Raw genomic sequence first — 21,119 nt, 5'->3', positions numbered from 1 at the left:
TGCGAGAAAAATCAAACAAGTACAAGGTTTATCTATCTAGATTCGAAAAGAAATTCATAAACAAATAAAACATGCTACAAGTTATTCTAATTAAAATAACAAAAACATGTTGTGCACGATATGTACATGATTCATGAAAGTAGCTAGATAGAGATGACATTGTAATAAATTTTAGATATAGAAAATTGAATGAATTCGTTAGAGACAGAAAAATAATTTTGGCGAAGTGATGGTGAACCCAAGAGGCTCGGGCAACAAGGACAACATGGGAAAAAGTTAGAGAGATGACATTACATTAATTATGTCTAGCTTTGTGCAATGGGTCCATTCCAAATTTCGTACCCCTCTTGTCCTAGCCACCTATACTTGCTTGCATTTAATTTTGCTGCTCCCTCCGTCCCATGAAGTATGACACAGTTTTTTTCGATATGGAAATTAAGAAATTAATATTTTATGTGTTAAGTGTGGTAGGTGAAAAAATGAAAATGTGAATAAAAGGTAAATTTTTTTCCATTTTTCGAAACGTGCCATGCTTCGTGTGAGAGACCAAAAAAGAAACTGTGTCATGCTTCGTGGGACGGAGGAAGTACTATATTTGTATATTTTTATGGTTACCCTAAAATATATTTTTGTTAGAACCGTCAAAGTTGCTCATTACCATGATCAAATTGTTCAAGTTTTCAAAATATAAAGAGAAGACCTCACTAGAGATAATACCCTTGGTGTGTATATATATATATAGGGAAGAGCTACCATGAAAACACTCTTAAGTGTATAAATTAGAAACAAAATGCTACCATTCATTCAACTCAAATCAACAGACAAGATCGAATTTTAGTAAATTAGACGATTCTTAAGATGAGATTGTCTGATTCGTAATCAAAACCTCCCAAAGGGTAAAAATGTAACATGCTACTGTTGACTTCCCCGATTCTAGCGGGCATGGATATGGACGGTTCTCTATCTCTCTCTTAAATTTCAACCTACCAAAAAAAATAAATTATTTAAAACACTCTCTCATTAAGAATTCACGGACGGCGGCGCGACTAGGGTTCCAGAGTGTAGGCGAAATGGCGAAGATTTGTTGCAGGGGGATAATCTAAATATAGAATACAAGTAATACTTCATTCATTCCCAACTTTATAGAAAGGAGGGATACGAATTTTAAAACGGAAATAAGAAAATGTGACAAGTTAAAATAAGTAAGATGTTAAAAGTGTTGAAAAGATGAAAAGTAGAGATTAATGAGATGTTATTAGTGGTGGGATATAGCTTAAAAGTAGGAAGAGATGTTCTTTTAGAGACGAATTAAAAGGGAAATTTAGTAAGTTATTTGAGTTAGTATTGAGAAAACATAAAAGAATTAATGAAAATGAATTCAAATCTAATGTTGGGTAAAGGCGTTTGGTGTTGGACGAAAAGGGCCCACCGGGATTTGTTTAATGACTAATCCAATTTATTTACACTAATCCAAGATTTGCGATAAACAACAGCATCGCCGAGAGTGAAAGTCAAACGTAAATTTGGTCACTGTGTTTTTGGTTAAGCGATTCCACAAATCACCCACTAGGGTCAACCTCAAATGAGGGAAGAGAGAGAGAGAGAGAGAGAAACAAGAGAGAGAGGATATATACTGCGAGAGGGGGTGAAGGTAATGAATATGGGTATGTTTCTTGATTCACGATTGAAGTAAATGTGCATTTGTTGCGGAGGGTCTGCCCCTTAATTGGTTTGCCCAAAGCCCAGAGAGAGAGATTGAGAGGAAAAGTGAGCTCGTGGCTATTTCTGGTGATTCAGTAAAGGAGGGAGAGGGCTTCTTTCTTTGATTCACAAAGCTGTGAGTGAACCTCCTGAGGATTAATTTTACGTTTATTATGTTTTCTCAGTAAGTATTTTTTTGTGAAAAATTCCTTTCACTGCCTACTGATTTTAGGGGATCTGGGGTTTCTCTGTACTTGTTTGTTGTCTTATTTCGTTGCTTGCTCTTTTGCTTGTTGTATTTGGTTGCTCTTTTTGGCGGGGTAGAATTTGGTGTTACGAATTTGAATATCGGGAAACGTTGAATCTAGGTTTTCTGTGATCTGGAGCAATATCGAGTTTCAATTTGCTTCAATTTCTGTTTGAATGTTCTGCTAGGGCAAATGCGCTTCCACTTTCCCTCCTTGAGATAGGTGCCTTTGGATTTTGAAAGCAAAGTGTTTTATTCTTGAGGAAGATTTTACGGCTTTGCTTCCTTTTGCTTTTGGGGGTTTAGGGTTGAATAGAGCCCCTTTCTTTTCCCTTTGTAGATAGGCTGAATCCTGAAAATAATCATTTTGTTTGATTTTGAATAATCTCTTTCTGAGATTGACTACATACAATTTTGAAGGACAGAGAGAGAGAGGGAGAGGGGGAGAGAGAGAAAGAAGCTTTAATGCATCTCTCTCTATGGAAGCCATTGTCTCACTGTGCAGCTCTGCTCTTGGACAAGAAGAGCAGAAGAAGAGATGGGTCGGAGCATTCGGGCGAAGAAATTAAGGCGAACCCATCGACTCTGAGGAAGCTGCAAGAACACAAACTAAGGGAGGCTCTTGAAGAAGCATCTGAAGATGGATCCCTTGTTAAGTCGCAGGATATGGATTCTGAGATATTGGCCAACCAAGACGACGGCTTAGGCAGATCGCGGTCGCTGGCACGGCTGAATGCTCAGAAGGAGTTCCTCAGAGCCACTGCTCTTGCTGCTGAACGCATATTTGAGTTAGCAGATTCAATTCCACAGCTCAATGAGGCTTTCAACAAGTTCCTCACAATGTATCCCAAGTACCAGTCGTCGGAGAGGATCGACCAGCTGAGGTCCGACGAGTACTCGCATCTCTGTGCTGCTGCTGCAAAGGTATGCCTTGATTACTGTGGATTTGGGCTGTTTTCATTGCTGCAAACTATTCATTATTGGGAATCAACTACGTTTAGTTTGTCTGAGATAACTGCCAATCTGAGTAATCATGCTTTGTATGGGGGAGCTGAGAAAGGCACCGTAGAACACGATATAAAGACCCGAATAATGGATTATTTGAATATACCTGAGAATGAATATGGCCTTGTGTTTACTGTGAGCCGTGGCTCGGCCTTTAAGCTGCTTGCTGAATCATACCCTTTCCACACAAACAAGAGGTTGCTCACCATGTTTGATCATGAGAGCCAGTCGGTGAATTGGATGGCTCAGAGTGCTAGAGAGAAGGGTGCCAAGGTCCAGAGTGCCTGGTTTAGATGGCCTACCTTGAAACTCTGCTCGACTGATCTGAGGAAGCAGATTTCAAATAAGAAGAAGAGAAAGAAAGATTCGGCAACCGGTCTTTTCGTGTTCCCTGTTCAATCTAGAGTGACGGGTGCTAAGTATTCTTATCAATGGATGGCACTGGCGCAACAGAATAATTGGCATGTCTTGCTTGATGCTGGGGCGTTGGGTCCAAAAGACATGGACTCGCTTGGACTGTCCTTATTCCGACCAGATTTCATCATCACGTCGTTCTATAGGGTGTTTGGCTACGACCCAACTGGATTTGGATGCCTTCTGATCAAGAAATCTGTGATGGCAAGCCTTCAGAACCAGTCTGGTCACGCAGGTTCCGGTATAGTGAAAATCACGCCCGTATTTCCTATGTACTTGAGTGATTCAATGGATAACTTTGCTGGTTTTGGTGAAGATGAGGAAGCCACTGGGAATGGTGAAGTGAGCTCTGAGGCTCGCCCCGTATCTCAATTACCTGCCTTTTCAGGTGCATTTACTTCGGCTCAGGTGAGCGATGTATTTGAGAGCGAGATGGAGCATGACAACAATTCTGATAGAGATGGGGCGAGCACCATATTTGAAGAAACTGAAAGTATATCTGTTGGAGAGGTTATGAAAAGCCCAGTCTTCAGTGAAGATGAATCATCCGATAATTCACTGTGGATCGATTTGGGTCAGAGCCCATTAGGATCTGATAATGCTGGTCACTCAAGCAAAAGCAAAGCCTCCTCTCCATTGCCCCCTGCTTGGTTTTCCAGCCGTAAAAATAACAAACTGACTTCTCCGAAAGCATCAAACTTATCAAGCAGCCCCATGTATACCAAGGAACTGAACCCGGACCGTCATGTATTGTCGTTTGATGCTGCGGTGCGTTCAGTTTCTCAAGAATTCGACCATTTCAAAGAGATTCCTGAAGAAGAACAATTTACAGAAAGACACCCTCCAGATATTCAATGTAACCAGGAAATCGAAGAAGAGCCTCAGACGAGTAAATCAGTTCGTTCGTTCAAGGGCTCCAATCGCAACAATTTTGCTTCCATTCATAATGGCTCTGCCTCTGAGATTTCTCTGGAGAAGGAGAGCGCGATAAGAAGAGAGACTGAAGGTGAATTTCGGCTACTGGAAAGGCGAGAAGGTAGTAGAATTGCCGGTGGGAGGTTTTTCGGAATAGATGAGACTGAGCAGCCAGGGCGAAGGGTATCCTTTAGTATAGAGGACAACCGCAGAGGTCAGCTCAGTCAAACTCTTGAGCCTGGAGAAATGTCTGGAAATAGTCTAGATGATGAAGATTACATGAGCAACGGGGACTATGGCGATGATCAAGATTCTGAGAGGGCTGAACCCGAGATACTCTGCAGGCATCTTGATCACATCAACATGTTAGGTCTCAACAAGACCACCTCCCGCCTACGGTTCTTGATTAACTGGCTTGTCACATCGTTGCTGCAACTAAGATTGCCCGGTTTTAGTGGGAAGGACAGCGCTCCACTTGTCCACATCTACGGCCCAAAGATTAAGTATGAAAGAGGTGCTTCAGTTGCCTTCAATGTGAGGGACAGGAATAGAGGTCTGATCAGTCCAGAAGTCGTTCAAAAACTGGCTGAGTCACACGGTATTTCACTGGGTGTCGGAATACTCAGCCACATACGTATCCTGGACAGCCCCAAACAGCAGCGGCGGCCTCCAAATCTTGATGATACCACCCTTTGCAAGCCGATGGAAAATGGTAGGCACGATGGTAGAAGTGGTTTCATCAGAGTTGAAGTTGTCACTGCTTCACTTGGCTTTTTGACAAACTTCGATGATGTCTACAAGCTGTGGGCATTCGTGGCAAAATTTCTTGATCCCGCCTTTGTGAAAGAGGGTGTCCTTACGCCCGTTGCAGAGGAGGTTGAAGAGTGATGCTGGGATCTGCTGTTGCTAATGCTTTTGCAATCCTCCACACGCGGAAGATGTAGAACGACGTTGCTTATAAATATTTCAATGCTGGGGCAGTTAGAAGGGTCGCGTGCGACACACAGGAATAGTTTTGGCTGGATTCTTTTTGCCCCTCCTGCATCTTCGCTGTGATCGGGTTAAATTTGTTAATTCTTGTTTTTGATTGCTTGGGTTTTATCCTTGACCCTTTTGGGTTGCTGTATCAAATTTTTCAGATAGTAGTGATGAACTGAAGCAGAGGAAGAAGAAGAAAAAAGTTAGCATTACATCCTTTTTCCTCATTGAGTTGTTGAATTATAAGCTTTCTTCTGTATAAGATTTTTCATGTTTTGCTTGCATCTTCCTGCATTGGGTTCTACTCTCGAATCTAATTTGCTAATCAATGGCTGATAATATTATATATCAATTTATGTTTATGTGAAACTACATTTGCTGTAGTCTGGTTATTAAAGTTCAAGATGTACTTCATTTTTAATTTTGATATGTTAATTGAAACACTGTAAACTCTCAAACTATTATGAAGGCAAGATTTCACCCGCAATAAAACTTTGCATGTTTAGTGCTCATTTGGTTCAAGTAGAGGAATGGAAAGGGAATGGAATCAAATAAAGAAGTGGAATGGTAACAATAACCATTACATTTATCGAGTGTTTGGTTTAACAATGGAAATGAAACATTAGTAAGGGATTTCCTTTCTTTTGTTTCCCCTCTATTTTGAGGGGTAACAAATTGGGTGATTGAGTTACTCTCAAGTAAGGGTAATGATTATCTCATTACCCAAATCAAACAACAAGTAATGGATTCAATTACTTGATTCCCTTTCCAACCTCTAAAAACATCTAACCAAACGTGGGCTTAAGCTGCAATGTGTGATTGCTGTGACAAATTTAATATCCTATATATTTAAATATATAGAGAGAGAAAAGATCAATAAGAATTACAAATATTGAGAGAATGGAGAATGAATTTCTGATATGTTTGAATATACCAATAATTTTACTGAACATATATTTTTATGTGGGTTCAAATCCCGAATGAAGCGTGTTTTATTCGTATATATCTCTTCATGCGGTTCCTTGAGTTATTTGAAAAAGTTATTGACTTATTCGAAATGTTCAATAGAGAATTCTCCATTGAACCCAATCCTATATATATATATATTTGTATGCAAAGTTATGCAAAAAAAATTAAAATTAAAAAAAAATTGACGGAGGGTGGGAGACTGGGAGTTGATGAGATCATGAGAGTAGCGAGAAATACCAGATCGGTCGAAAATGCAATTAATATTTGTTTACAATATTATGCATTTTTGTATGTAATGTTATATAGTTTTGTTTGAAAACTTATGCACAAAAAACTTGTCAGGTTCAGAAAATTCAAAAAAATCAATAAAAAAATATCAAAATAAAATACCCTCTCTGTCTCATAACAAATGTCCTACTTGTTTCGGCATGAGAATTTAGGTGAGTATGATTAAAGAGTATAAAAAAAAGTGGTGCAGCCCACTTTTATTTTGTGAGATGCATAAAATTAAAGTAGAGATGATAATATAACTTAAATTTCCCAAAATATTTAATTTCTCAAAATAAATTAACCCTATATATATATATATATATATATATATATATATATATATATATAGGAAGAGGTTCTAATAAAAACCTCTTTTAAAATGAGAACTAGGAACCTAATCTTGACCTTTTAAATATTAGATCTAATGGTTAGGATTTAGTCAACAAAAGAAACTGTGCATCTATTATATTTTACTGTGCACTTAAAAAATATGCAATTTATGCAATTGAAACCAACAATGCAAAATACTCAAGCAAATCTAAATTGTGCATCTATGCAATTGAAACTGTGCATCTATGCAATCGAAATTGTGCATCTGTAGTTTAATCTCAGTCCTCTATTTTATTTAAATCAATGGCTTTAAATTGGTTCCTAGTTTTCATCTTAAGAGGGGTTTTTATATTAACCCTGCCCTATACATATATATATATATATATATATATATATATATATATATATATATAAGAACCACTAAATAAAATTAGAACAGAGAACCATTTTAAGCCATTCGATCATCAAAATCTACGGTGGATGCATCATCTTGGTGGATTAATGCAGATCATGGGTTCTAATCCTGAAGGGAGCAAAAATTTTATTAGTTTCGGATGCATTAAATTTAATAGCGAATGCATTAATTTATATAGTAGATGCATTGATTTTAATGGTTCTTATGTTCTCACGATAAGTGTGGTTCTCACTATAACCGCACCCATGTATGTTAAATTTAGTGTTTTTAAATTTTAAATTTTTATTAAAATCATTTAAAATAAAACATATTTTCAATTTAAATATTAAAATTATTTTACCCTCGTTGATCCGAATCAATTTATTCCAAAAGGATTTATCATTAGTTTTACTCGTTCAATGTGTTTGCAATTTAGCATAGAAACGTGTGTAAATTGAAAATAGAGGCTACAGTTCTTCATGAAAAAGATTATTCAATTATTTCATTAAATTCTAATTATGAAAAAAGTCTGATCTAGCTGGATGGTCCACGATATTATTATTATGTTAATTTCTGATAATAGACCCACTATAATATGAGGATTTAGTGGTGGTCCAGCTTAAATGGTTTGGTGATGCCTTTTCTTTTGATGTTGATTTTCTTCTATTTAAATTAAAGCATCCCAAAGTAAAAAATAAATATAAAATGAGATGCATATCTCAAAGCATCTCACATTTCTTAATAAAAATTGTCGTGTTTATGTTCAGGTGGTATATTAATTTATATAATTTTTTTTTAATTAGAGTGAAGTCTGTAGATTATCGATGGTTGACTAAATAAATTAATAATATTAATAATGAAACATATGCAAGTGGTACAACCGAGCACTCAACTTTTTGGATTTATATTTATTTAATTAACGTCATTAACATATAAAACAAAAAATCACCAATAATAATAATATAGTCTTAATCTGCATCTACCCCGAAAACAACCCCTACACAAAAACCGAACACTGTCTCTTTCTTTCTAAATAAGTAAGATATAATCAATGTCAGAATTTACTAAATCAGTATTAACTTTGACCAACTTTTATCAACGTAGAAATTATGTTTCTCATCTGCTAAATAAAGATTAAGAATTAATTAGGGATGGTTGAAAAGAGAGGGGTAACATGGGCATACATTGTAATAAAGTAAAGAGCCTAATGAATAGTGCACATGCTAGTAATTAACAAGCACAATAATTGATCAGTCAGGCTTAGCAAACAATTAATTATCACCACATAATTAACCTTCTAAACAACTACTAGCGATTAAATATAATCCCATGATTATATAAATTGAACATCCAAATCCAGTCAAAATTGACTGCTATAACTGCAATGCTTTTTCTTTATTTGCTCAATTTACTTTATCTCAAGAAATCTCATGCACTTAAAAGAGGAGCATAGATTTATCAAGTAATCACATGCGTTTAATGGGATAATTGCATATAATAAAATCCAGTTTACTCATTTCTGGTGTACAATTCATTTTTTAATATTGGCACAAAAACATGGCCTCTACAATTTGTGAGGTTTACGATATCGATTTATTTTAGATCAAATTTAAATTGACAGGTCTTTTGAAAAAATACACATAAAAAAAGTTAATGATTCTTTTTACCCATTCTCAAAGATAAAAAAACAAAAGATATCCACTGTAAAAGAAAATTATAAAAACTAGTATCTATTTTGAACTTCAAAGGACAAAGCTACCCTTACTTAATCCATAAAAAATGTTGAAATCGCGAACTTTGCTCGATATGCTCGACTAATGCACGTCGAGCATTGCGTATTTGTGATAAATATATTAATGCTCGACATGCTTGACTTCTGCGAGTCGAGCATTCGTGATAAATACTCCAATGCTCGACATGCTCAACCATTGCGAGTCGAGTAATCGAGCATTTGTATTCGAGCACTCTTTGAAAATACACTGATTTTCAACATTTATTGATTATAAGTCGAGCATCAGTGCAAAATACACTAATGCTCGACATAAGGGCAAAAATGTTCTAAATGAGTATATTTATATGTTTTATAAAAGATGAGTATTTTTCACATTTTATCTTTCAAAATGGTTATATATCATTTTGTCCCTAAAAAAAATTTCACCAGAGTTTGAATCTTGAAAGAACGAAAATTTTACGATATTAACTAAATACGACTATTCCTACGTTACAAATAACTTATCATATATTTATATTTATTTATTCATTATTCTCATTGCTAAAAAAAGGATTATTAACCTGTAATTACATAAACTTTGTTCACTTTCTAAAATTTAACATAACTTCTGTTCATAAATACATGAACTTAACGTTTATTTATTTATTTTTAACATTGGCAAAGAAAAATTCTATTTACTGTTGACGTAGAGGTCAAAATACATGATGTAACCTACGGAATATGCACTTGAATAGAGTTGTTGTATTCATTATTTTGATTGGAGAGTGAATGATATGATATTTCAACTTTCACGTTAACAGTAAATTAGAGTTTTTTTCTTGTTGATGTCAAAATTTAGAAAAAATGCTAAGTTTATGTATTCATAGACAAAAAATAAAAGTCTACGTTAAATCTCAAAAAATGAACAAAATTTGTATATTTACATGCTAATAATAATAAAAAAAAGATATTCTCGTTTAGTCCCACCCATGTATTTATATAATCCTAAAAATATGCAGGTATGTGTATAAATACATTATTACATTTATGGAACATAAAAAAGATTAAGAAATGGAAGGAGGTAGACAATAAACAGCTTTTACAAGGCAGCTGATTATTTGACTTATAAAGGCGTTTGGTATTGGAAGAAAAGGCGTGGAGCGGCAACGGTGGGGCCCGCCGGGAATTGTTTAATTAGGAATCCAATTTGCACTAATTAAAGATTTGCGGTAAACACAATCGACGATTGGAAGTCAAACGTAATGTGCTTTTGGTTAAGCCAGTAGTCAACGTCAAAGGAGAGAAGAGAGATATACTGAAAGAGAGAGAGAGGGGAAAAGGTAATGAAATATTGGTTTTCATGTTTTTGATTCACGACTGAAGTAAATGTGCATTTGTTGTGGAGAGAGAGAGAGAAAAGTGAGCTCACAGCTCTTTCTGGTGCTTCAGTAAAGGAGGTAGAAGAGAAGGCTTCTTTCTTTGATTCACAAAGCTGTGAGTTACCTCGTGAAGATTGTTTTTACGTTTATTTTGTTTTTTTTTTTTTTTTTTTTTGGTGGAGTGTTGTGAATAGGATCTGCGGTTTCTCTGTGATTGTTGTCTTCTTTGTTTTGCTAATTTTATTTGGTTCCACTTTTTTTTTTTTCAGGGTTGAAATTTGGTGTTGCGAGTTTGAATCTCGAGAATCGTGGTCTATGTTGAAGAAACGTCGAATCTAGGGTTTTCTTTAATCTGGATCAGTATCGACTTTCAAATTGTTTCAATTTCTGTTTGAGTTTGTGTTAGGGCAAATGCCCTTCCGCTTTCCCTCGTTAATGGTGTCTTTGGATTTTGAAAGCAAAGTGTATTCTTGAGGAAGCTTTTCCGGCTTTGCTTCCTTTTGCTTTTAGGGGTTTAGGGTTGAATAGAGCCTCTTTTTTTCAGCTGGTAGATGGGCTGAATCCTGAAAACAGTCACTTTCCTTGATTTTGAATTCTCTCTTTCTAAGATTGATTACATACAATTTTGAAGGAGGGGAGATTGGGTGAAAAAAAAAAACAGAAGCTTTAATGCATCTCTCTCTATGGAAGCCATTATCTCACTGTGCAGCTCTGCTCTTGGACAAGAAGAGCAGAAGAAGAGATGGGTCGGAGCATTCGGGCGAAGAAATTAAGGCGAACCCGTCGACTCTGAGGAAGCTGCAAGAGCACAAATTAAGGGCAGCACTTGAAGAAGCATCTGAGGATGGATCCCTTGTTAAGTCGCAGGATATGGATTCTGAGATATTGGCCAACCAAGACGACGGCTTAGGCAGATCGCGGTCGCTGGCACGGCTGAATGCTCAGAAGGAGTTCCTCAGAGCCACTGCTCTTGCTGCTGAACGCATATTTGAGTTAGCAGATTCAATTCCACAGCTCAATGAGGCTTTCTCCAAGTTCCTCACAATGTATCCCAAGTACCAGTCGTCAGAGAGGATCGACCAGCTGAGGTCCGACGACTACTCGCATCTCTGTGCTGCTGCTGCAAAGGTATGCCTTGATTACTGTGGATTTGGGCTGTTTTCATTGCTGCAGACTATTCATTATTGGGAATCAACTACGTTTAGTTTGTCTGAGATAACTGCCAATCTGAGTAATCATGCTTTGTATGGGGGAGCTGAGAAAGGCACCGTAGAACACGATATAAAGACCCGAATAATGGATTATTTGAATATACCTGAGAATGAATATGGCCTTGTGTTTACTGTGAGCCGTGGCTCGGCCTTTAAGCTGCTTGCTGAATCATACCCTTTCCACACAAACAAGAGGTTGCTGACCATGTTTGATCACGAGAGCCAGTCGGTGAATTGGATGGCTCAGAGTGCTAGAGAGAAGGGTGCCAAGGTCCAGAGTGCCTGGTTTAGATGGCCTACCTTGAAACTCTGCTCGACTGATCTGAGGAAGCAGATTTCAAATAAGAAGAAGAGAAAGAAAGATTCGGCAACTGGTCTTTTCGTGTTCCCTGTTCAATCTAGAGTGACGGGTGCTAAGTACTCTTATCAATGGATGGCACTGGCGCAACAGAATAACTGGCATGTCTTGCTTGATGCTGGGGCGTTGGGTCCAAAAGACATGGACTCGCTTGGACTGTCCTTATTCCGACCAGATTTCATCATCACGTCGTTCTATAGGGTGTTTGGCTATGACCCAACTGGATTTGGATGCCTTCTGATCAAGAAATCTGTGATGTCAAGCCTTCAGAACCAGTCTGGTCATGCAGGTTCTGGTATAGTGAAAATCACGCCCGTGTTTCCTATGTACTTGAGTGATTCGATGGATAACTTTGGTGGTTTTGGTGAAGATGAGGAAGCCACTGGGAATGGTGAAGTGAGCTCTGAGGCTCGCCCCGTATCTCAATTACCTGCCTTTTCAGGTGCATTTACATCTGCTCAGGTGAGCGATGTATTTGAGAGTGAGATGGAGCATGACAACAATTCTGATAGAGATGGGGCAAGTACCATATTTGAAGAAACTGAAAGTATTTCTGTCGGAGAGGTTATGAAAAGCCCAGTCTTCAGTGAAGATGAATCATCGGATAATTCACTGTGGATCGATTTGGGTCAGAGCCCATTAGGATCTGATAATGCTGGTCACTCAACCAAAAGCAAGGTCTCCTCTCCGTTGCCCCCTGCGTGGTTTTCCAGCCGTAAAAATAACAAACTGACTTCTCCGAAAGCATCAAACTTATCAGGCAGCCCCATGTATACCAAGGAACTGAACCCGGACCGTCATGTATTGTCATTTGATGCTGCGGTGCGATCAGTTTCTCAAGAATTCGACCATTTCAAAGAGATTCCTGAAGAAGAACAATTTACCGAAAGGCACCCTTCAGATATTCAATGTTACCAGGAAATCGAAGAAGAGCCTCAGACGAGTAAATCAGTTCGTTCGTTCAAGGGCTCCAATCGCAACAATTTGGCTTCCATTCATAATGGCTCTGCCTCTGAGATTTCTCTGGAGAAGGAGAGCGCGATAAGAAGAGAGACTGAAGGTGAATTTCGGCTACTGGAAAGGCGAGAAGGTAGTAGAATTGCCGGTGGGAGGTTTTTCGGAATAGATGAGACTGAACAGCCGGGGCGAAGGGTATCCTTTAGTATAGAAGACAACCGCAGAGGTCAGCTCAGTCAAACTCTTGAACCTGGAGAAATGTCTGGAAATAGTCTAGATGATGAAGACTACATGAGCAACGGGGACTATGGCGATGATCAAGATTCTGAGAGGGCTGAACCTGAGATACTCTGCAGGCATCTCGATCACATCAACATGTTAGGTCTCAACAAGACCACCTCCCGCCTACGGTTCTTGATTAACTGGCTTGTCACATCGTTGCTGCAACTAAGATTGCCCGGTTTTAGTGGGAAGGACAGCGCTCCACTTGTCCACATCTACGGCCCAAAGATTAAGTATGAAAGAGGTGCTTCAGTTGCCTTCAATGTGAGGGACAGGAATAGAGGTCTGATCAGTCCAGAAGTCGTTCAAAAACTGGCTGAGTCACATGGTATTTCACTGGGTGTCGGAATACTCAGCCACATACGTATCCTGGACAGTCCCAAACAGCAGCGGCGGCCTCCAAATCTTGATGATACCACCCTTTGCAAGCCAATGGAAAATGGTAGGCACGATGGTAGAAGTGGTTTCATCAGAGTTGAAGTTGTCACTGCTTCACTTGGCTTTTTGACAAACTTCGATGATGTCTACAAGCTGTGGGCATTCGTGGCAAAATTTCTTGATCCCACCTTTGTCAAAGAGGGTGTCCTTGCGCCCGTTGCAGAGGAGATTGAAGAGTGATGCTGGGATCTGCTGCTGCTGCTAATGCTTTTGCAATCTTCCATACACAGAAGATGTAGAACGGCGTTGCTCATAAATATCTGGCTGGAGCAGTTAGAAGGGTCGCGTGCAACACACGGAATAGTTTTGGCTGGATTCTTTTTGCCCCTCCTGCATCTTCGCTGTGATCGGGTTAAATTTGTTAATTCTTGTTTGTGATTGCTTGGGTTTTATCCTTGACCCTTTTGGGTTGCTGTATCATTTCAGATAGTAGTGATGAACTGAAGCAGAGGAAGAAGAAGAAAAAAAAGTTAGCATTACATCCTATTTCCTCATTGAGTTGTTGGTTTATATGCTTTCTTCTGTATAAGATTTTTCATGTTCTGCTTGCATCTTCCTGCATTGGGTTCTACCCTCGAATCTAATTAGCTAATTAATGGCTGATAATATTACATATCAACTTATGTTTATGTGAAACTACATTTGCTGTACTTCATTTTTAATTTCTCTCTGTTGAAACAGTGTAAAATCCAAATGCTACATTCCTTTTCTTTGAGTGTCCTATTTGATTCTTGAAGTTAAATATGAGATTTAGCTAAGTATTAATCTCTCTATTTTAATTCCATGATTAAAAGGAAAAAAAATGACACCAATGGGGTCTAGTAATTATCATTATTGGGCCACACCATGTAACATTGTTTGCCATGGAGTAATAATGATTTCAAAGTGTTGAATGATTATGATTGATAGAGTGGATATCCACTGCACCATTCTTTTAAAGACATGTATATGATTATTGAACCTCAACTTTTCCTCTACAGGAACAAAACTACAAACAAATAATTCAATCAAACTTTACTATTACAATACTGGCATCAAATTATGTTATGAACCTGTAAAAGTGGTGGCATAAAGCATACAAAAGAAAAAAAGTAACAGCAGCAAATCTGTGAACTCAAATGTTTCAATTGTATAGATGGAGAAGCAATATTTGTGGAATAATGGATTGTAAAGCAAAACTGCACATGATTGCCATGACCTTTATATAAGCTTAGGTCAATGAGCATTGCTGGTTTCAAGTACAAAAGAGCACATACTTTATAAATTCTGTTGCAATAAAAGCAGCGTAGCGCTGCTGGCGATGTCACGAAAAAGAACAGACCACCCGCCCATGCGCCATGAGACCTTTCCATGATTCGCTTAATCGAGATAAAGCTCCTTTCCAACGTCCAACGTATGGCGCATGCTAAGAGCATTCACAATGGTTACACGATAGCCATTACACGATAGGGCTATCGTGTAAATGTGCTATCGTGTAACCGTTGCGGGAGATGGTTACACAAGGACTACACGTTCTATCGTGTAGCTCTTCACACGGTCAATTTTTTTTTTTTAACTTTTTCTTCTCTTTATAAAACTAATGCTATCATGTAACCCCACTGCAGCATCTTTACATCATGTGGTCCCCCCATCATAAAGTAAGCTATCATGTAAGCTATCATGTAACCCCATTGCGGATGCTCTAAGTCAGATTTCCACTTGGGAAGAACAAGTCTCCCATCTGAGGTGCAGCAGTGCAAGGAAAAGATAGTAAAACATGGCATCTGCCTCGACCTAGCTTTAGTCGTTACACTGATGAGAGGCGAAGCTGTATGAATGATCCGCCTGATCATGACTGATCATCTACGAACTTGATAAGGAAAGCAGTCTCCAGTGCTGCCTCTTTGCAGTGCAAGTATCTGTTCTCCTCTACTATATCAGTTGTTAAATTAAGAAGTACCGGACGCCTAGGGTCATGAACAGTATACTCCCTCGCTCGTGCAACCCATTTTGCTGCTTCCCAGACTCCAAACCTGATAAATACAAACATGCAATCTAATTGCTACATGATCATAGGAAATCGCGAAACCAAGTTCTTAATGCAGAATAAGTACATATCAAGTTTGCATCGATGCATGGTTTCGAAAAAGGGTCTGTATTGATGCTATATACTCCAGCAAAGAAATAGTCACAAAATTACCTCGTACTGAAAGATGATGTCACCAGAACAGCAGGGTATAATGCATCTTTCCGGATATTATCATAGGGAGAAAATTCACGGATGGCCCGAAAATCTTCAATATCGCCAGGGTATCCAAACTCCTCGTAGTCATTAGGTGTAAGTGGTAAGATAGGTAGCAGCAGGGTGTGTGTTGGGTCTAGAAACGGTACCTAAATGTGAAGTCACAAAACTCTGGTTATGGATATTTGTAAACTCCCGCACAAGAAACACAAAGAATTTCAGACTTCAAACTAGAATTGGAAAATACAAAAGATGTCATTGAGTTTATCCACCTTCAAAACAGCAGCTCGAAATAAATCTGGACAAAAATTAAGAGCTGAAGCAACTAACAATCCTCCAGCACTGTATCCCCAGCCAGCCAGTTTGGTTTCTCCAACAATCTCCCTTTCTATTAGAAACTTAGCACAAGATATATAATCCTTAACAGAATTGAGCTTCTTAGTTCTCCTGCCATCATAAAACCATTTTCTACCTCCACCACCTCCACCTCTGGAAATTAAGCACTGAACTAGTCAGAGATATGAAAGCCTTTGCAAATTCATGTAAAATTTAAAGAACAAAACTGTCTTCCTACAGATAAGAATTTTCACGAACCCTTCAGAAAGTGGTCCTCATGGATTAACTATGATGATGGGATGTGAAGTTTCTCAAAAATAGAATGGAGGGAGAGACCTACTTTAAAATTGTACACATGGACCGTAGATGAGATGTATATTCATTCATACATTAAGACCACAAAAGTAGCCAGAGACAATGGCAATCATAATATTTCATTAGAAGCAAAATCCATCTTTTTTTCTGGAGATGATATGTAGGAACTATCTCACTATGAAATAGTCCTACTGGATAGATTAGAAGATATGTATATATATGCATTCAGCCAAATATGCATATAATGTATATGCATTATATGATTTGTAGGAACTATCACTACCCTATATATACATACATATATATATATATATATATGCATTCAGCCAAATATATGAAGATATGCACAACAAACCTAACATCAGCATAAGCAATAACCCAACCACGATCAAGAAGGCTTTTGAGCTCATTTCGCCATCGTTTGTCGAGTATCTCACCATAAGCTCCATGTCCATGAAGTAATCCGGGATTTTCCCCAGTTTTCTTCTTGTGGCGTGAATATAGTATCGTAAGTGGAACCGAAACCCCTTCATGTGAAGGAACATCAAATTCTTCACAAGCATAATACTCAGAGAGGTCATTCCATGCCCTATCATCTTCAGCATTATTGACAATGATATTTTTCGATATAGATGTCTTTTTACTACTGCTTACAGCAGCTGACGAGCCATATAAAACACGTGTACGTTCATAAAGCAAGTTTTGCTGCTGTATAATAGTCCATTTTCCATTTAGCAAATCATAATCAACCACTGCATCTGGCATCTGGAAAGGTGAAAGGAAGTTAATGCACACACACGTAATACAAGAGAGAAATAGATATAGCAGAGCATAAAATTCTATGCATCTAAACACACTTCAACACCCAAACAGAGAATAATGAGAAAATTGCTAACAACTCCACTTCATGCTACACTATTATTCTAGTATTCTAGAGATAACTAGTCAAGGGGCTGTGAATGCAAAGATTTCCAATCATGCAACAAGCATTACAACATTTTGCAGAACACATCCTTCTCTGACATTCCTACATCAGGAAGTTTGGAGAAAGGTCAGGATGCCAGAAAAAGTATTTGATTTATACTTGGTTATTGGTAACACAACTACCAATTCAAAACCTATGCGTAGAAATGTTCACAATAACTAGTAAGCATCCTGCGGAATACATCAAAGCAACATCGAGAAGGCAAATTTCATCTAAAGTATTTTATGATCTCTGAATTAGGTTTAGCAAGAACAGAGCATGTTAACAATATTATTAAGACAACCTAGAAAAATATATAACAATTACACAATAGCAAATTTCACCACAACAAAATAATGTAAAGCAGAATACAGAAATCATGAAGTCACTTGCATACCACAGGTGATGTTATTGTAAAGCGCATGGTTGAAGAATAGAAGTCATAATTCGTTCCAGGTAATATTTGGGCTACATGATCTGGAAGAGGCAAGCTCTGTGGATTGAAATCTTTGAGAAGAGCTCCAACCTGTAAGTTCATTACATAAGACACTGCAGTGCCACTAATATTATGTAAACTCTACACTAAATATAAGAGCTTATAAATTTGTTCTCATGAGAGAGAAGCAAGCAACTGGATATAGTATTTTCAATGGAGACGTACAAACAGAAGAGTTCAAATTTATTGATATGTATCAAAAGATCAGATGACTGCATTACCTTGTCATTACCTAAAGGTAAAGAAAGAGAATACAATTCATATTTTCGCCCATTTCTCACTATAAGTAGCAAATGTGTGTTGCAGAAATCGACATCTACAATAATCAATTGCTGGTCATGGGCAAAAACATTCTGCAAAAGATAATAAAAAGGACTAAAGGATAAACTCTGAGAGACTTATAAATGTATATATCTATGGTTATCTGATTAATTACAAAATATGTTAACCTGCCAATTCCTTGGACTACATGAAGAAGCAACAGGACTACACAAAAGGTAATGGTTATCAACAAGTTGCCCCTGCAAAGCGGCATTTGTAAAGAGGTAGAGGTATCCTTGGTGATGCTCAATAATGCAATGGACATTTGGTTCGCCTTCCCATACAAGCGTCATTCCAGATAAAGGGTCGGCTGCATTTAGTAGAAAGACCTAACAGTGGGTAAAAAATATATGAATCCAGCTCAACTTCATGTATTCAATGGGGAATTTAAAATACATTAGTAGGCATACTTTTGATGACTGGGTCGTGAATGCGTTTACAGTCAAAAACTGGAAGTCTTTGGTGTGCCTTATGTTCAGATGGACGTTTTCTTGAGGTTCCTCCATAATTATTACATCCTCAGTATCCGAACCAAGCATGCTACAGTAGATCCTGAGAGAATAAATTGTCAAATTTATATCCAAAGACCCAATAGAGTTAGGGAAAGCTTTCTATATTCAGCAATACAAACCTAAAAGGTCTCTTCTTATCATCTGTAACAGCATACAGTAATGCTTGCCCATTTTTAGCCCAAGCTATACCGGAAACCCGGTCAGCTTGAGGCTTAATACAAAGCGACCCACTATTCAAGTCTCTGACAGATAGTTTGAAGTGGTCATTATCCTTGTCATACATACTGTATGCAAGATATCGGTGATCAGGTGAGACTTCTGATAGTTCTTCATAGGCATAACCTGTTAACAAGAATACATACAAATTTCTAGAATGTCAATCGAAGTAGCAAGATGTACAGACTAATGAAAAAACAAAATTATACCTCCAAATCTTTCAGCTTCTTTGTTGTAGTCAAGCAGCTTCTGCTCAATTTTCTTTCCAGACATGAAATCAAAGCCAGCTGATGGAGATTTATTAGAAATAAACTCTTCATTAAGACTAGCCAGTCTCCTACATAATACCGGGTATTGCATTCCTTCTTCAACCCGCCTGTAGTACAACCTGTGCTGACCACAAACAAAGCGATACAAGCCATTAGTCTCCAGCTTCGGAAAACACTCAAGAAGCATAACACTATCACAACTCTCACCAACACAAAAATAAACTCAAAATACAAAAATATCAGGCTGCGGAGACGAAGGATAATCGAGAGAATGACATGTGTTCAAGTTCATATATCGACTACCAAGCAAAAGACTTCTACTCATTTGCTACCCAGCAAAAATCTTTTCTTTCCAAATATTATTGCTTCATTGAGGATTTTCCTTCCCCAAAAACTATCTAATTGCATCACATGGCACTGTTGATAGAATTAAACGAGCACACTCCATATTGCCAACTCACTCCTACTAAGAGTAACAATAATACCATCAATCCAACTTTCTCTCTTACATCTCAGAAAATTACTTGTTCAAGTTGTTCTGTCTAACAGAGCATTACAGCTAAGATTTCTCTTGAAGTGTTCATTATTAAGTTTCAATTTATCTTCTTCCTACATATGTAAGTAAGATTTCAAGTTCTGTAGTGTAAATCATGCACAGATAAATAATTTTATTAAATTCCTCTCGTCTTCTCAATTTTCCCCCTATCCAACGCCGTAACTACAGCAATGTGATAAGATCACATAATCAAAAGCCAGCAACTAAATTTCTGAACAATCAACGAAACAGCTAGGGTAATAATACGCAATAGAAAGCGGAGCATTGAGATTACCAAGGACCCCAACGGAGGGGAGGAGTGGCGAGGTCGGCGGCGAAGCGGGAGGCCATCTCGGAATGGAGCTTGGACTGGAGGCGATCGGTGTCGGACATGACGGCTTCGGTGTACTTCTCCTCCTGCTCCATGTAGACGTCCATGTGGCGCATCGCCACCTTGTCGCTGAGCTGCGACATCCAGTTATAGTCGTCCGACCACGACTCCCCGTGCAGGGAGAAACTCACTGGCTTCTTCGGGGGCTTCGGCAGCGACGGCGGGGAAGGAGGCGGCTGGGGATTCTGCGGCTTGTAATTCGCCCTTTGGAGAATGGCGCAGGGGCGGAGAGGGCGGCGCAAGGCGGTGAGGAGGTGCCGCATGGTGGCTGATGGTCGGGAAAAGAGGGTTTAGGGGAAACGGCCGCCGTGGGGTTTAACATGCCGGTTTTGTATTTTTTTTCTAAGAAGTCATTAGTTTAAGTTATAAAATTATGGGCAAATAGCACCAAAATCCCTATAGTTTCATCGAATTCGCATTTTTAAAATTCTTGAACTTAATTTTGATTCTCGTTTTTTCCTTAATGACGTTTTCCGGCAACTAATTGCACTGACGTGTCACTTATGTGGAAAACTTGCGCTGAGTCATTAAATTAGGACCAAAACGTCGTCGTTTTATACACGATTGAACAGTCCCTTCTTATTCATTTTCTGTCATCGCCGTCAGAATCGCAAGCAAAATTCTCAAAGAGTAAGCAACGGAGAAACCACCGCCCCATGATTCAATTTCACCACGAATTGCCCAAATCTCCGACGGAAGAAACCGAATAAAATTCAGTGCGACAGCTTCCGGCCAAGGTTCTTCATTGAAATCGGTGCACTCGGTGGTTAGTGTTGAAAGGGCAGGGGACGAAGGTAGCAGCGGCGGTGGAGGTTTCTGCGTGGATTGGTGTTGGGAGGGATCAGAGAGGGCGGTGGCAGAGAGGTGGAGAAGAGATTTGAGGTCGGAGAGAGCAGTGGTAACAGATGGCGGTGGCGGAGGCGAAGTTTCGACGGGATGATGAAGACGAAGACATGTATTGGGTGTGTTTTTCTCAAGAACCCT

General features: G+C 38.5%; 3 protein-coding genes across 6 annotated transcripts; 2 read left to right on the top strand and 1 right to left on the bottom strand.

Moving 5' to 3' along the window:
* Positions 1–1,472: 1,472 nt before the first annotated feature.
* LOC130989888 (uncharacterized) lies at positions 1,473–5,544 on the top strand. Of its 3 annotated transcripts, none has more exons than XM_057914040.1 (2): positions 1,473–1,885; positions 2,374–5,544. In XM_057914040.1, the coding sequence occupies exons 1-2, from the start codon at positions 1,875–1,877 to the stop codon at positions 5,168–5,170; spliced, it is 2,808 nt and encodes a 935-aa protein (XP_057770023.1). In that variant the 5' UTR covers positions 1,473–1,874; the 3' UTR covers positions 5,171–5,544. The 3 variants fall into 3 exon arrangements, with proteins under 3 accessions (XP_057770023.1, XP_057770025.1, XP_057770024.1); XM_057914042.1 differs by having other exon boundaries at positions 1,515–1,837; positions 2,376–5,544; XM_057914041.1 differs by having other exon boundaries at positions 1,515–1,885; positions 2,378–5,544.
* Positions 5,545–10,030: 4,486 nt separating this feature from the next.
* LOC130989887 (uncharacterized) lies at positions 10,031–14,110 on the top strand. Its single transcript, XM_057914039.1, has 2 exons — positions 10,031–10,428; positions 10,583–14,110. Exon 2 carries the CDS (start codon positions 10,983–10,985, stop codon positions 13,737–13,739), a length of 2,757 nt encoding a protein of 918 aa, XP_057770022.1. The 5' UTR covers positions 10,031–10,428; positions 10,583–10,982; the 3' UTR covers positions 13,740–14,110.
* A 554-nt stretch (positions 14,111–14,664) lies between these two features.
* LOC130989886 (uncharacterized) lies at positions 14,665–20,476 on the bottom strand. 2 transcript variants are annotated; one of them, XM_057914037.1, is made up of 11 exons: positions 20,040–20,476; positions 19,150–19,328; positions 18,844–19,066; positions 18,623–18,764; positions 18,341–18,541; positions 18,113–18,244; positions 17,793–17,921; positions 16,787–17,196; positions 16,053–16,269; positions 15,739–15,929; positions 14,665–15,571 (listed from the first exon to the last, which is right to left on the bottom strand). In XM_057914037.1, exons 1-11 carry the CDS (start codon positions 20,396–20,398, stop codon positions 15,388–15,390), a joined length of 2,367 nt encoding a protein of 788 aa, XP_057770020.1. In that variant the 5' UTR covers positions 20,399–20,476; the 3' UTR covers positions 14,665–15,387. The 2 variants fall into 2 exon arrangements, with proteins under 2 accessions (XP_057770020.1, XP_057770021.1); XM_057914038.1 differs by having other exon boundaries at positions 19,150–19,333; positions 20,040–20,175.
* Positions 20,477–21,119: the final 643 nt, after the last annotated feature.

The sequence above is a fragment of the Salvia miltiorrhiza genome, chromosome 6 (assembly GCF_028751815.1).
Source record: "Salvia miltiorrhiza cultivar Shanhuang (shh) chromosome 6, IMPLAD_Smil_shh, whole genome shotgun sequence".
NCBI classification, from domain to species: domain Eukaryota; kingdom Viridiplantae; phylum Streptophyta; class Magnoliopsida; order Lamiales; family Lamiaceae; genus Salvia; species Salvia miltiorrhiza.
Note: the sequence above shows the minus strand (reverse complement) of the source record. Positions and strands in the feature narration are given on the sequence as shown.